This window comes from Mytilus edulis, chromosome 7 (genome assembly GCF_963676685.1).
Source record: "Mytilus edulis chromosome 7, xbMytEdul2.2, whole genome shotgun sequence".
Taxonomy (NCBI): Eukaryota; Metazoa; Mollusca; class Bivalvia; order Mytilida; family Mytilidae; genus Mytilus; species Mytilus edulis.
This window is the reverse complement of record NC_092350.1, coordinates 27,157,245-27,174,390: the sequence shown is the minus strand read 5'-3', so window position 1 is coordinate 27,174,390 and position 17,146 is coordinate 27,157,245. Positions and strand designations below refer to the sequence as shown.

Below are 17,146 nucleotides of genomic sequence, written 5' to 3'. Positions count from 1 at the left end.
TGTTTTAGCTTTTGATTTTGCCATTTGATTAGAGACTTTCCTTTGTTATATTTCCTCGGAGTATTTTAATAATTTTAATTTCAAATGGTTTGAGAAATTTTGTTGTTTTACAACAAAACAAAACAAAACATTCACAAGAAGACTCTGTTTCCTTGATGAATTCAAATCTCTCAAACTGATGCTTTAATGTCTTGCCATGTACCTTCTAACGTTTTCGTATATTTATACACATGTAGCTTTCAAATATCTTGGTATAATCATTCCCTGAGAATCAATTTAAGTGCTTTGGACGCATTAGAATAATTTTTGTAAGGGGAATTATTTAGAATACTAACAGACTAAAAAAGTCTCCTCTGACACAACCTGGGGATACGTCTTGGTATTCAAATTTTATTGATTTGTTTTCCTTGAAAGGCTATCGCTGATACTTATTTCTGTGAAGATCATAGTCATATTGCTAATTTTGTCAAAATAGGTATATTAAATATTTGTTAAATTTAGAATGGAAATGGGGAATGTGTCAAAGAGACAACAACCCGACCATACAAAAAACAACAGCAGAAGGTCACCAACAGGTCTTCAATGTAGCGCGAAATTCCCGCACCCGGAGGCGTCCTTCAGCCGGCCCCTAAACAAATATATACTAGTTCAGTGATAATGAAAGCCATACTAAACTCCAAATTGTACACAAGAAACTCAAATTAAAATAATACAAGACTAACAAAGGCCAGAGGCTCCTGACTTGGGATAGGCACAAAAATGCGGCGGGGTTAAACATGTTTATGAGATCTCAACCTTCCCCCTATACCTCTAGCCAATGTAGAAAAGTAAACGCATAAAAATACGCACATAAAATTCAATTCAAGAGAAGTCCGAGACTGATGTCAGAAGATGTAACCAAAGACAATAAACAAAATGACAATAGTACATAGATAACAACAGACTACTAGCAGTTAACTGACATACCAACTCCAGACTTGAATTAAACTGATTGAAAGACTATGATTTCATCATATGAATATCAGACACAATCCTTCCCGTAGGGGTTATCATACCATTATAACATATATGGGACAACATCCCTAATGCGCCTCGAAATGAGGAACTCAAAAGTCACGTGTAAAGAAAAAATCTCTGTGTAGTGATATTGGACATGTTTCCATTTTTAACAAATGACTGAACTTAATTATTTGTGGAGATTAGGAAAGTAGAGGAACAGAGAATAAATGTGTAAAAACTATGGAGCTATTGAATGTGTTCAAAGTATTAAATTTTCAAAGAACTTATTGTGTTAAAAAGGGGATATTGTACCACAAGGAGCCGCATCACAAAAGAATGTTCGGGGTTTGATAATTTACGGGAAAAGTAATCTCACTTCGTACCCCGAAAATTTAACCACACATGTGAAAATGTCACAGCTTCCAAACGAGCTATCATACATATCCAAGTTTACGATATGGACTGAGCTACAGGAAAAAACGTTACCATTACCGCCTATGTAAAAACAATTAAAGATATTGAGCCAATTTACAAAAAGATTAATCAGAAGTTTTCAGAGTGTGATCTATGGATGATTTCACCTTGTACACCCGGAAAAAGTGTGAAAATGATGGTTAGTAGTTTTTTTATTTATACCTAGATATCCCAGATGATTTTAGATAACCATTATAGATAAATACCAGCAAATACTCAATGAAATTTTCGCTTTTAAAATGCATTACTGGCACGGGGCTGAACACTTTTTTTAGGCACAATTCTAACTTTGTTTACACCCCCGAGAGATCCGAAAGGAATTTGTTTATGAATTGAAAAAGGCATGAACTAACATAATAGTTTTAGCTGTAAGTAAACATGACACAATACAGTCTTTGTTATGTAATTATCACTCCGGTTTACAGAAATAACTGATAATCAAGGGAGATAACACACTTCATACGAGTAAAGTGAAATACATCATCACATGTGCTTTTATCCAATAATTTGACCCATGGTCAGTAGATATCATATGCAGTTAATAAACAGTCAAACATGTACATGTATTAAGGAAATCATGAATTATTATTTGTAATGCACACTAGCAAATCACAAGATATTGTCTTTTCTCAGTGAAAAAGGGGGAGGATCAACAAAACTTTTGAAAACAATATTGCTGCACCTTTTCAACTATTAAGCTAGGTAGCTAGCACTCGTTGCTGCTAATATAAAAGATTTAAATGAAAGTTGATAAGCCACAAGGGAGAAGCATTTTTCTTTCTTTGCGATAAAACTTTCAAGAATTTGATTTTTGCTCTCTCAATAATACTTATGTATCTAAACCAAATAATAACACAGCCTGAGTAATTTTTTTGTCTTATTTCAGTTCCAGACATATCATTACTTTTTAACCTGATATGACAAACTAGAGGTTTTATAAAGTACTGAATAACTGGTAAGCATTTTGTTTTATTTGGCAAGCTCTAAATTGTTTATTTATGGTATTTATGCAATTCAAATTACAGTCGGTATGTTAAAAATATACTGATATGAAAACTGTTGCTATGGCCTTGGCATTAAATGAAAATGCTTGGTTACTGATCTTTTCGACTCCATATTTCAAGTTAAACCTTGCGGCAATTGTTCTTCATGTAACACTGCAAACTATAATTAGCATTATTTTGATATGTCGTTAGTTAATGACGCCATATTACGTGTGATGCCACAATGTTTCCTTTAAAACCTCATGCCGATATCTCACTGATAAAAGATTTTCACTGAAATACATGTAAAAAACATTTTTTCTCAAATAGAATTATGTGAAAGAACAAGTTTTGAAAATTTGCACTTCATTGCACTCTAATTATATGATTCAAATGACTTTTACAGTAGTTTATAGTGGTTTCTACAGTATAAAATACAAGGTTTCCACTGGCTAGAATAATTAAGTATTTTGGTGGGGTTTTTTTATGAAATCTTCATTTTTGCATAATTTCTCTGTCAAAATGCACTTATAGGCACCAGAAAATTTTATTGAATGCTTTAACAGGGTCTGTATGTTGTAATTTAAGGTTACATTCAGATGTTTTGTCCTTCTTTTGACTAGTGAAGGTATACTGGAAAAAATTAACTATGCATACACTTTGTATTCAAAATAAATAAATATAGCGATAAAAGTGTCATTGCCTTATAGTGCTGAAACAACTTTATTTTTTTTTCAGAAATGGACAAAAATACACAGATTTATTCAGAATGTCATACCGATGAAGATCACATAAAAATTTTTGGACAAATCAGAACCATGGATTGCAATATGGGACAACATCCCTAATGCGCCTCGAAATGAGGAACTCAAAAGTCACGTGTAAAGAAAAAATCTCTGTGTAGTGATATTGGACATGTTTCCATTTTTAACAAATGACTGAACTTAATTATTTGTGGTGATTAGGAAAGTAGAGGAACATAGAATAAATGTGTAAAAACTATGGAGCTATTGAATGTGTTCAAAGTATTAAATTTTCAAAGAACTTATTGTGTTAAAAAGGGGATATTGTACCACAAGGAGCCGCATCACAAAAGAATGTTCGGGGTTTGCTAATTTACGGGGAAATTAATCTTACTTCGTACCCCGAAAATTTAACCACACATGTGAAAATGTCACAGCTTCGAAACGAGCTATCATACATATCCAAGTTTACGATATGGACTGAGCTACAGGAAAAAACGTTACCATTACCGCCTATGTAAAAACAATTAAAGATATTGAGCCATATGAGAAGAACATAACCCGTATCATGCCAACAACTGTTTTTTTTAATAAATGTGTTTAGTTCCAATGCAAAGACCCTATAAGTGAATCAATATTAACGCCAAAATATGCAATCTTTAATGACTTGACAACAGTATCGTAACTATATCCCTTCTTACTAAGTCTATTAAAGGTTTTGTGAGTTTCTGAGGTGAATACTGACATTTGTGTGCTTTATTAGGAATATTTCCATAAAAAATGGATGTGAAATACCTGAACGTATAAAAAGTCTGCATGTTGAGCTATATTTACGAATGATGTCATTATACCGATGATAAAATTTAGTAAATGTTTTGACTAGTTTGTGATATCGAAAACCCTGGTGTAATAATTTTTCAGTAATACATACATTTCTCTCGTTAAAATCTAAAACATTGTTACATACACGAGCGAATCGTACAGTTTGAGATATATAAACACCGTCAGATGGTGACAAGGTGCCTTCATCTTCATATCACACGTTTTAATTTTTCCAGAACTTACATTTCATATATATTTAGATTCTTATTGGTATTTCAAAAGCATGGAAGAATGCTGTTGGAAGTTTCGATTTGCGTCTTTGTCCTTGCCATCTTTAACGTGTCATGGTTAAATTGCCTTCATAGAGTGTAATTCTTTGGAGAAAATGGAGACTCTTAAGAAACAATAAAATAAAATAGACACGTTATTTTGTTTTTAGACTTTAATCATCAAAAGAAATATGGTTGATATCTGTCAAAAACATTTTTAAGACTTATCAGCTCCTTGGAACCAAGGGCAGAACAGGTATTTACATGAACAACATTGCGGCAAACGTACAAATCTTCGAACTAAACCAGCCCTTCGACACCAGACATAATAGTAATAATATCTATAGTTAGAACCTCCGCAAAACGTGAATCCTTGATTAAATTGAGAGACTGTACCCTTCACTCCTGAACAAGATCTTTGTCTAAAAGATATAATGTACATGTTAATGTCATTTATATGTCAAAAATATAATTTTATGTCGTTTGTTTGATTAAAGAAAAAACAAAGCTCTCTCTAATTCGACGTTGTGTTGAAATATCAATTTGAACCATGAAATATATTTATGAGCATAATTATCTAAAAAAAAAACAAGTATTGTGTTTCTATCGTTCATTGGAAACTTAGTGTATAATAGTTATTTCTAATACTAATAATGTTTTGATTTCATTAGTAATCACTGTTGAGAATATGTTTACTCTTCCAAAACAACTGCTATTTCAACCGATTTTCTGTGTTGTGCGCGTTGCTCAGTATAAGATTTATATGTGTTTTGTTGGCTGTCTTTTTCTTATGGTAGTTTTTTCGAATTTTTCCCTGGTGTTTTCGTTTGTCGTTTGTGTTTCGTATTTCTTCTCTCTCTTTCTCTTATAGGTTTACATATAGTGATATATATATATATATATACTGTATATATATATATATATATATTACTCGCATTTAAATGAATGTCAAGCATTCAAACTCTACATTATAGTGAGTGAAGAAAAGCTATGTACAAATAATATCTTCTATCAATTAAAAAAATAAAAAAATAAATATTACGAATTATTATAATACTACTTACCTGCAATAAGCCCGTTTACAACGTAAATGGTTCCAAGGTGATAACACCCAGCATATTTCTTTATTATACCAAATAGCTCTCGGAAAGAAGTAGTACCAAGTAATTGACGGGCATGTATCACGCCAGAATGGTAAAGGTGTTTTCGAAGAAAACGATTCTTCAGGCGGTACTGTATTAACATTTTTAGACCTAAAAAAAAACTCAGAGTTACATTAAGCTCAAAGTATTACTTTGTTCTATTTATATATTTACATTATAGAATAGTATGCGACACTACTAAATACTGACAGATTGTAATGCAATTTAGAGCATGCAAATGAATAAATAATAGATTTCATAACAATGGTGTTATCTTCCTCAAGGGATTCTCTCTTAAATAGACAAAAATTAAGCGCCATGTTCCTCATGTATTTAAAATGTTTTATTAACGACATGATATTGTAATTTTTAGTTGTTTAGGAGGAATTGTGGATATTAAATGAAAAAATTGCAAGGTTCATGTTAAGGAAATAGAAATCCCAAAACTGATATTGATCAAAAACAAAATATATAGTGCAAATTAGCATTGTATGGCAAGAAAGATGTGGTTTAATTTTATTATAAGTAGTTAAAGAGGTTATATGAGTGTATTTAAAGGTAAAACATATCAGACAATAGTTTTAGATCAGTTACCGAAAATGATTGTTCAAGAAAAAAGATTGCTCTGCAGTAATGTTATTGTTGTTAATATGGTAAGAAACTCCGGATTTCCTGACGTCAGTATATACTTGCAAAGTCATTTTCTATGTACAATGATAAATTATGGCAACAATAGTTACCTTAACCTCTGTTCAATAGTCAAAAATCGAATAAGCTAAAACAAATGCGGGTCACAAAACAAAACCGAGAGAAACACATGAACTATAAGAGGAAAACAAAGGAATTACAGAAACACTGAAACTCTACAAAAACAAACACAAAATTACATAGAAATTTACTATTGGATAAATAGTGACTACTCCCATATTCATGACTTGATACAGAACATTTTTAGACAATGGTGGGATAAACGTGCTTTGACAAAACTGACCAATAGACACAATGAACTATAATGCAAAGTATGATAAGTGGGAAAGCTAGAACATGTATAATATTTGAAACCCTCATTATAAATGTGTTTGTCAGATTAAAAAAATGTTTAATGGTTAGACGATTTAACTTTCTTTTTCGCTTTGTAAATTTTGTTGAACATTTTTCTATTGTAATGCTGGTACCTGTGCTCTTAAATTCATGTGTAAAAGTGAAATTTTTAATGAAGTGACCATGTCCAGTATATACATTTATGTTAGCTCCTTGAAATCGGTCAAAACGATTTGCAGGAATGAACTAATTATAAACATACATATATACTCTAAATTGTGTTTTGTGTATCCTGTATAGTAACACTCAATTTGAGGAAAACTGATGGACCACCCCAACAAACGACAACCATTGAACAACAGGTTCCTGAAGTAAGATATATTAGACAAAACAAGCGGGTTTAAACGTTTAAACAGGCGCCAACCTTCACCTTAACCTCAAACAAATACTATAAAATATGAATTTAAATAGCTTCATTCGAACTAAAAGAAATAAAAACAAAGGAAGTAAACATACACTGAACTAATAAATATGATCTATGCACTTTGGGAAGATAAAGTATCCCGAAAATTAAGAGTTCCAAAGAACAAATATCTGATTTGACCCATGTGAAAAAATCATATCTTTTGAGAAAATCTTTTAGAATAATTAAAAAAAACGTGAATTATCAAACAAAATGTTTTCAACTTTATATACTTCTGATGACAAGATCACATATTCATATGCATTTCCTCGCATTCATGGTTAAACGGATATATGTATTAACAGGAGTTCAGCTGTCCATTAATTTTATGTCCGTTCGTCTGTACATTCTTCTTGTCTGATATGTTTTACCTTTGAATACACTCATATAACCTCTTTAACTACTTATAATAAAATTAAACCTCATCTTTTTTGCCATACAATGCTAATTTGCACTATATATTTTGTTTTTGATCAATATCAGTTTTGGGGTTTCTATTTCCTAAACATGAACCTTGCAATTTCTTCATTTAGTATCCACAATTCCTCCTAAACAACTAAAAATTAAATGAATCTTTTTTTTAGATTCATTATCACATATCATGGTTTGTTTAGAGTTAAAACATATACCCTTCTTCAATTCAAATTATTTTTTTATAATAAAAGTAAGTGAACTATTATTACATCATTATTTGAAAACCTGGGACATTTTAGTGATCCTAACTGATATAAAACGCAAATTTTAAAAGTCTTTTGTAAACCCCTTTATAATTTCTGGATCCTTTTTTTTGGAACTACCCGAATTAAAAGTGTATCTTATGGGTAATTGTGATTTTCACTGATATCCCACTGCTGTCTTTTTTTAGGTAAATCTAAAACTTGAGCAAAGAACGAATATTATATATCACAAACTATACAGTCCTGTAGATAATAGTGGAAACACTATTTGAAATTATTTATCCCGCAATGCATGGAAACATAGCATTTTGTTGTTTTAAAGTAAATAACACATGTTCTCGGTATAACCTTAACACGTAGTATTCCATCATGATTTCTTACCCATTTATTGGATTGGTCTAAACCCCAGGTAAGAAACAATGCACCATACGTAAATAAACAAACGGCCAAAATTTGCAAGGACATTAGTTTACTATCACTACAAACCATTAAAAGTCTGAAATGGCCTACATCTGTACTCGACAGTACTGATTTTTACTCGACCAGTCTGAATTCGTCTGAGATTTACTTGATAATACTCGACTGTAGTCTGAACCATACTTAACAGTCTGAATGTGTACTTGACCAGTACTTAACCATTTTATACGAGTCTGAACCGTACTCGACCTAGTCTGAACCGTACTCGACCTAGTCTGAACCATACTCGACCTAGTCTGAACCATACTCGACCAAGTCTTATCCAACCTAGACATATTCTTTGTATCTATCAACTGAATTTTTTTTTAATAAAAATGAAATTTGAACAACAACTTGAAATTAAAAATGTATTCAAAACAGTATTCAATTAATTTAAGTATTGTTTTGTCAAATTAACATGGCATACATAAAGCACTTTAATATGTTCTAATTACCTCAGTACATGTGTGTTTTACAGGTAAAAAGAAAGCATTATTTTCTTAAATTCGTGTATTACTTATCTAGTACATACATGTATATTCGAAAGGCCTTGTTATTTAATTTAAACAGGATGTTACAATTTTGAATCAATGTTAAAGAATTTAATACCTCTGACCAGATGTGATCTTATTTATTTATGCCCCAAGCAGAGGTTATAATTTATATTTCTCCACTAATCAGAAAAACAATTTTATTTATTTATTTGATTTTATCCCTTTTTGATACAAGTTATATACAATATTTTTTTTTATCCTAAATATAATCAGAGATATATTTCTTTTATAAGGTTAATTTTTTTTTTATAAATTTTGTTTGCTGTTGTTATATATATGTCAGTTAAAAAGAAATTTATTTTAACAGTTAAAAAAGTACAGGTTTTTCTGTCTAGTATGGTTCAGACTGGTCGAGTATTGTTCAGACCTTTGGTTAAGTATGGTTTAGACTGGAAAAATAGGTCGAGTACATGTCAAGAATGGGTTAAGACTGTTTCAGACTGGTCGAGTAATAGTTCAGACTATTTTCAACGGCAAAGATAAGGGTCAAGTACGATTCAGTACAGTCAAGAATGGTGCAGACTGGGGTCGAGTAATGTCAAGTAAAAGTCAGACCAATTCAGACTGGTCGAGTAAAAATCAGTACAGTCGAGTACAGATATAGGCCATTTCAGACTTTAATGGTTTGTAGTGTATATCCATATAAGGTAGTGTTCCTGACCGGTTAAACAAACGACAAAACATGCGTTTTTTAAAAAAGACATGATTTTTCACTATATTTAAAAAGTATTTTTAATGTATTTCTATCAAACTTACCTTAAACTGTATCTCTCACAATTGCCCCTACCAAAACTTCTTGCGTCCTCTAGTTCTCTTTTTTTGCTACGCATTGCACCAATGGCTTTTTTAATAGCTGCACTGCAATTGAATATGCAAATAATCAGACAGTTAACTAGTCTCAATTAAAGCGTATAACTACACTCGTTTGTATATTGTATGGTAGTTGTTGTTTGTACGCTTTTTTTATTTTATGATGGGGATTTAAACGAGGTTTGCTGATATTTAAACACTTATGTTTCCTGTCATTTTTGTGATATCCCAAATGCGTTATCCTTTCATGCCTTGAGAATAAATATATATTTTTAAAATGAATTTAATAAGTCTTTCAAAGTTTGAATTTGTTTTGTAATATGTATATATACATGTCGGTCGTTGAATATTGTCTTATGTTACAATATATATTGAAAGATGATACTGTATTCAAGTGCCTGTGGACGTTAAGCAACCAACAATCGATCAATCAAGACATTTATCAGGTGTTTGTTTATCAAGGTTTGAAGATCATATGTAAGCTATTGAATCTAGGATTTCAAATCTATAATTGAAGTTATACTTCTGATCTTTTATGACCAACACAATAAATTAAGCTGATAAATATGTACCATTCTAGCCAATCACTGATTTTCCACGTGCACAGTTCCTTCTTTACTATAAGCTAATTGACATGGGACTTATATTTGAACATATCATAGTCCGAAGACGGATCTTAGGTTATGAGCAGGTATAGTGTTCTTTCTGTCAGGAACACCAGGTTATATTACATTTGTTTAGTGAGCCAATACCTTAAAGTGTTTTATGAACTACAATTTTTATGTGTGTTTTATAAGACCTTTTCAACAACTCTTGACACCGACTATTGACACCTATAGTTTACAGGAGAAATAGATGGGTCGTATTAAAGATAAAAATCATTCATGTATAACATACATGTAACAGAAACATACATTGTAGTAAATGTGTACTACATAATCTTTTAAAACTATATTATTAAAAAAACAAACCAGCTTTTGTTGATAATCTGTGGTTTCCCAATTTTCATATGATACTTATCATATGTTATAAAATAAAAATAAAACAACGTGTTGTTTTTTTCCCTTTCAATTCAATTATTGATCAATGAAAATAATGTACCACCATTACTACTTTTGAGACTACTACTAACATTTTACCTGTCGTAGTCGTTGTCCACTGTAGGTGTAAACAATAGTTTAAAAGGTCTATTATAATGTCAGGCTTTGAAAAGCCATTAATATAATGTGATACTTGTAATCCCTTAACCTTACCTCTAACTTCGGACTGACACATTTATTGATGCGTTTTGTTTTTTGATTTTGCCATGTGATTATGGACTTTCCAAATTGATTTTCCTCTGAGTTCAGTATTTTTGTGATTTTACTTTTTATAACATTAGCAATCGTAATAGTTCCAAATACTTTTAATGTTATAAATTTAAAGGATATGACTGAATAATGAAATGTGTATAACTAGTTGAACAAATTGGAATACATTACTGACGGACTTGAAAATGCAATATTAGATTATTTTTTATGTTCAAATTTAAAATATGCATTTTGGATGCATAAACAAGAGTTTTATTTACTTCTTTATTATCTAAAGTCAGTTTGCAGTCGACAGTTGAACTGATGACGTCATTTTTAATGTGCAAATCGTGTAGTATGCATTGAAACCCTGTTTTCCTAATTGACATATAATTTGATGTTTCGCCGTTGAAGGCAATGACTTTCTTTGACCAACACGCACGCCAAAATATGATTGTCATAAAAGTCAGCCAATTATGTTCGGCATGTTTTGAGTTCTGTTTTATGCCTTCTGATCTTCCCTCTATGCCGTGTATTACAGTGTGCTCTTATATTTTTTGAAGTCGATTCTTTAGCATTTCAGTATATCATGGTTAACATGTTTGGTGTGAAATTGTCTGCAATGACATTCGACGGCTAAGTGAACAAAATGGAAAGGGATTAATATAAGTTGTAATAATTTGTTTCCAAATCCGCTATAAATAAATATGTTTAAACTAACTGGGAAGTTGACGTTGCGGCATTTTAAACATACCTCGCAAATAACGTTGCATATAAACTGATTCATAACGTTAAATAAATTCTTAACAAGGCAGAATGTACTTACGCAGGATATTTGCCAGAAGTTTTTGCAGCAACCAGTTCTTCTATTTTAGGTTCTTTTGGTCGGAAGCAAATCCTCCCTGGGGGACCTTTGACTTTTGGTTGTGCGTAGACAACAATAATCATTAATTGCAATGTGATTTGCAGCCTCTAAAAAGTTAAACAAACAACGATTTACGTATGTGCATTGCATTTTATATTGGATCAAATACTTGCGATATAACTAAAAAAAAGTAGAAGGATAAATACTGAACACCAGGACAAAGGAGTAGAGCCAATAATCCAAATAAATGGCGCTATGAATGTGCATTTTAAAATTCAATTGCTCGAGTAAATTTTCTGTGTATGTATTACTAAATGATTTTTTTAAGTATGCTAAGAAAGAAATGTACATTTGCTTCATAATGTAACTTATAAGTATATTAGCCTGAAATAGGACTATGGTTTGTCATTTTAGTCAATTTATCTTAAAATTCGTCATCTTTTTTCAACATTATTTCACAATTTCATATGTTGCGCCACACCTCGACTATTGACAGTTCAGTTAAAAAGTAATGAATATGTGGTAATGAAAATTTTTCAGCAAAACTACATTTGTATTTGTGGGCCAATAAAAATGTGCAGTAAACAATGTAGACTGTAAATTCAAAATTTGATGATGACGTCTATATCAATCTGTACTTAGACAGCTGTTAACTCAATTGTTATCCGGACCAAAGTTATACTGATCCAAAAGTAACAACACAGTTACAACCTATTAGAAAGAAAAGTTCAACTGTTCAACTTCATCTCTACATATGCATTAAGAGAGGAAAACAGCTATTATAAAAAAAAGGGTAAACGAAATGTCTTCTTGTGTTTTTGAAATTTGAATTTAAAATAAGTTAATTGATTTTCTATAACTCAATCGCTCTCTTCTGGGTTACAGCGATGTCTTATTTAAATAAATTGATTTCTGCTTTCTAATCGAGAGATTTACCAAACTGCTACCTAATAGTATGTGAATTAAATAACACTTTGAGATATTCAACCTTTACATGAACAGATGAATAAAAAGATAAAATAAATGAGCAAAATTATATAAAGAACAAAACATGTTGTTAGCACCGACAGGTATACATTGCTTACAGCCAAATCGTATGAGGAAACGCAATTGTGTTTTAAAGATCACAATTCAGCTACTAAAAATTACAAGTTTTTATACTTTTTGCAAGGATTGGCTCAAATACATATATTATATCCACTTTCTCGATAAATAAAAATATCAAGTTAATACGTTCATACAAATACAAGTGTAAAAAAAAAATTATAAGTATTTCCGGCTAATAACTCATGTTTGCCTTGGAGTAGATTTACTATATAGAGTAACTTTAATTTGAAATCCTTTTCATTTTAGTAACTATTATAGTGTCGTGACCTTCATTTTTTCTCAATATTTAAAGGATGATACCTATATTGTAGTTAGAGTAGGATATTCAGACTTACAGCTCCTATACACAATTTTTAAATACAACTACCAGTTTATAAGTTTTGTTCATCCGATGCAATTTTGTGGATATACCTTCGTATGTACCGCTCAAATCGAAACATTGAACAGATAGGGATGCATTTATTTGTTTATGAATAGGTGACTAAATGACCAAAAGAGAGGTGAATGAAAGTCAGTTTTATCAATGTTCAAATTTGATTGTAATACCTGTGTAAGCTTAATTAAAAGTTGGTGCTGTCCTTGATTGTAAAATTGACGGATCTATATATTTGAAACTTTGAATAAATTTGCATTTCTGCCAATACACTGACAGTGAACAATCTTATATATGTGAAAACGTTTTTTTTCTGTGGTAGATTTTGGCAACATTGTCGATATTTACGGTTTTCTTTTCAAACATACACGTATTTTAGAAATAAATCGGCAGTTAAGTCTAGTTAGGTTAGAGTTGATATATGTAGATACATGCATGCAATCGTTGTTTAAACGAATTTTACATGTAATAGATTTAATGGGTGAGAGAAATATAATAAAATTTTACTTACCATTTTTCAGCCAGGACTTCCAAGTTTACAAAGTAACTAATAAAAAGATAGTATAAAACATTTCCTTTGAAAATGTTTGTTACATTCATAGTCTTTTATATGGGAAATTTCCTCAAGAAAATTAATCTATTGATATAAGATTACGAGCTTATGACCAAAAGTTCACATAATGTCATTATGGTTTTGTTCGTTATACAGTATAACTAATTTGGTGATCATAAGTCTTAGCCTGCAATCTTTTATTAGCATAAAAATGCGACTAAATGGAATAGATTATATTAACGTGGTCTAAAAAAGTTAATCTGACATATGACAAAAAATAAAAACATTGCGTAAACCAATCGTGTGCACGCTTCACAAAATCAATTGATGTAAACTTCCTCAAAATAAGGAAACACATTACAAATATAGGCATAAATCGGACCGCATTAATCGCTGAGGTAAACAACTTACGACTTTTTCGTTTATAAAACGAAATAATCATATATTAACCATTTCCACAAAATGTTTTGCATTACTTCTATTATGTTGTTTTGCCCACATCTGTTGGTTGTGCTACTTCTTTTGGAACAATGGAGTTATTTTACTTTGGCAAACATCCAGATGCGTCATCAATTTAAATCTGTAGTTATAAAAACGGTGTGTGCTAATAAAAGGACATCGGTGCTTGTACGTTTGCAATAGTATTCCTTTTAAAAACTATATGCGTAGTCATAAAAAAGATGAAGAATTGTTTTTAAAAAAGGGGCATTTCTCAAACTTTTTAGATTGTGTATGTATAATATTGAGATTACAGATTGCTTGGTGGATCTTTTACTTTTTTTATTATTTTGAAACCAACTTTTATCACGAGTTTATTAACCCATAGTTATTTGACGAAGAACAAAAATACACTGTTATTTCCATTCTAAATCAAATTTAATTAAAACACAAATGTTGATAATTTTTTTTTTTTAATTTATATTTTAAGGAAATATGCATATGGTGGTTTGAAAACAAAACAGTTGACGTATGATGAACCTAAGGTCGCCTACCTCCAATTTGTAAGGTAATTGATAATTAAAAGGTTTTATATCTCAGCATAAACAACAGCACAAAGGGTATGATTGCAAGCGATTTAAAAGTAAAGTCCGTGTTTAATGGTTGCGTCTTATGTGAGAGATGAGAACGGTACCAGAGGTACATTCAAACTCATAGATCGAAAATAAAATGACAACGCCATAGCTAAACAAGAATGAGACCAACAGACAAATAATAGTACACCAGACATAACAAAGAAAATAAAGACTAAGCAACACGAACCCCACCAACTGCTGGGGGTGATCTCAGGTACTTCGGAAGATTAAGCAGATCCTGCTCCACATAGGGCACCCGTTGTGATGCTCGTGTTATTACAAAGCCGGTTAATAGTCTAATTTGGTAGGTCACATTCGTAAAAAAGTAACGGGGTTGTAGTTACGACATACATGTAAGGATTAAATCCGAGATCATAGGTGAAATGGATATTCCATAATTGGCAACCAACTCGTGATGGCGTCCGTAAAATTTACGAAGGGATGAAACTCCAGCATTTGGAACTCTTGGTTTAATAGCTTCCTTGTGAGCACCAACCCTCTATCATGGAAACCATGATATGAAATAGAAGCCCGGGAATATTGAATGAATTGGGAGATATATACTATGTATGCAGGCGCTGCTGATATGTTGCTAGATAGAAATGAAAAATTCACAATTGGGAAGTTAAAATCATCTAAAGTTTTGTTTTCAACCGACCCTCCTTGTCACTTTTTAGTTTAAAGTCAAGATATATGGCATAATTAATTGTATATGTATCTGTTGTATCCTCTTTATCTTGTTCGATGGGTTAGATGCGTTCAACATTGTCACGACATTCTAAATTATTTAGTAAGAGGACATCACTTTATATAGCGGAAAGTAAAGTTAAAGGATATTGCTAACTTCGTTTTTTTTTCTTCTTAAGAAGTTCCTGCATGATTTCAGATTCGTAAGAATAAAGAAGGGGGACACAATTCGTCCCCATGGAATACCGTAAGTTTGATGAAGATGTTCCATTTTAACATTCCTTTAGAAAATTGAGGGAAATCTGTTTTATTCTATGCTTGCCTCTCTTTGTGGTTGATCTTTTGAATATTCCTGACGTTAAACGGTGTGTTATACTTCACGAAAGCCTTAAATATGCATTTTACCTGTTATAACTTCGGACTAAAAGTTAGTTTAAGTATTTGTTTTCTTGTTGCCATGTATTTTGGGGCGCGAAGTTTCTCTAATGATAACATTACGGTCAAATGTCATTGCACAGATACTGATATTCAATGATGTTGAAGGCTAAAATATTTGAATGTCCAAATTCTAATGCAATGCTTTTATCCACTGAAACTATATGAACATTCATTTATCTTATTGCGTGAATATTTATGTTCGTTGGTGAGTGGTGAAACTCATGCAACCGGTGATGAATTTATACCTATTGGGATTAATCATAACAATCAGATGATGCAGTATGATTGGCAATGATACAACTCTTCATCAGATAATAGTACTTTTTGTAAGTGATTCGAATTCTGAGTATATACTAGTATACTAATGTAGTGTGGCTCTGCCCTTGAGCTCATTTTTATCTACAATTGTGAACAGTGATATAGGGGTTTATATCTTAAATTAGTTCATAAATATATAGTTATTCATATCGAATTAATGATGTTTGACCGATTTTTAACAAATGTCATTTATTGTATTTATTGTTGGATATTGTACTTATGTTCTTTTGAATTCTTCACACATTCTTACCATTATCAGCGTGAAAGTTTAATTATGTATGTTAAACAGGGTCACACAAGATTAATATGCTCAATAAAAAATACATTTATTCGACATAAGCATTATCAATTCATGATTGAATATGTTTATGTGTTCACGTCTTCAAAACAAGGAAAATTTAAACGTTGATATTGTCAATATACAACTTCATCAGATTTTGAAGGGAAAAAATATTACCAGTTAGAAAGAAGACAGCGTAAGATTGGCAATATAGCATCCAGAGAAACTATTGAAGTTTGCATTATGAATAACACCGGACAAAAATTATATTGTGTGTCATGGTAGTCTTATCCTTTAGTTTAAGTTCCGCTATATAGATAACTAAATAATTCAAAGTTTGGTGACTATATCATAAGCGCATCTATTTCTTAGAAATTGAAATAAAGGATACACTAGATACAGGTTAGTTAGACCATCTTCAGACAAATTAATCTATTGGTTGTCTGTAATTTATCAAATTAAAAATCCATAGCAGGTTCTTTGATTAGTCACATTAGGTACAAATATTTATGTAAACACTTTGACTCATGGCTTACTTTTTGAGTAAATATTAGCTTGTGTCCCTTATCGCTGCAATTCCTGACAAAAACAACTATTAATTACTCTAAAAAACAGTTGCAGAATATTTTTTCTTTGTTGGAAATAAACCTCAAACTTTTAGAGTTAATTAAGAGCAAAGCCTGCAAACAAACAAAGTGTATAGTATAACTTGTGAAGTTTCCAAGTGCTG

The 17,146-nt window shown here is 31.2% G+C and overlaps 1 protein-coding gene across 1 annotated transcript; it reads right to left on the bottom strand.

Annotated features, from left to right (window-relative positions):
- Nucleotides 1–4,440: 4,440 nt before the first annotated feature.
- LOC139482838 (uncharacterized) lies at nucleotides 4,441–13,730 on the bottom strand. Its single transcript, XM_071266881.1, has 5 exons — nucleotides 13,579–13,730; nucleotides 11,549–11,694; nucleotides 9,380–9,481; nucleotides 5,355–5,543; nucleotides 4,441–4,712 (listed from the first exon to the last, which is right to left on the bottom strand). The coding sequence occupies exons 1-5, from the start codon at nucleotides 13,579–13,581 to the stop codon at nucleotides 4,508–4,510; spliced, it is 645 nt and encodes a 214-aa protein (XP_071122982.1). The 5' UTR covers nucleotides 13,582–13,730; the 3' UTR covers nucleotides 4,441–4,507.
- Between the last annotated feature and the right edge of the window lie 3,416 nt (nucleotides 13,731–17,146).

What these genes read in the sequence shown, in the direction of transcription:
- LOC139482838 (XM_071266881.1), bottom strand. An exon ending in ACTTCTGGCAAATATCCTGC is followed by an intron (nt 9,482 to 11,548) that starts GTAAGTACATTC and finishes ATTCAATTGCAG; the next exon opens with TGCAGCTATTAAAAAAGCCA. An exon ending in TGTAAACGGGCTTATTGCAG is followed by an intron (nt 4,713 to 5,354) that starts GTAAGTAGTATT and finishes TATATCTTTTAG; the next exon opens with ACAAAGATCTTGTTCAGGAG.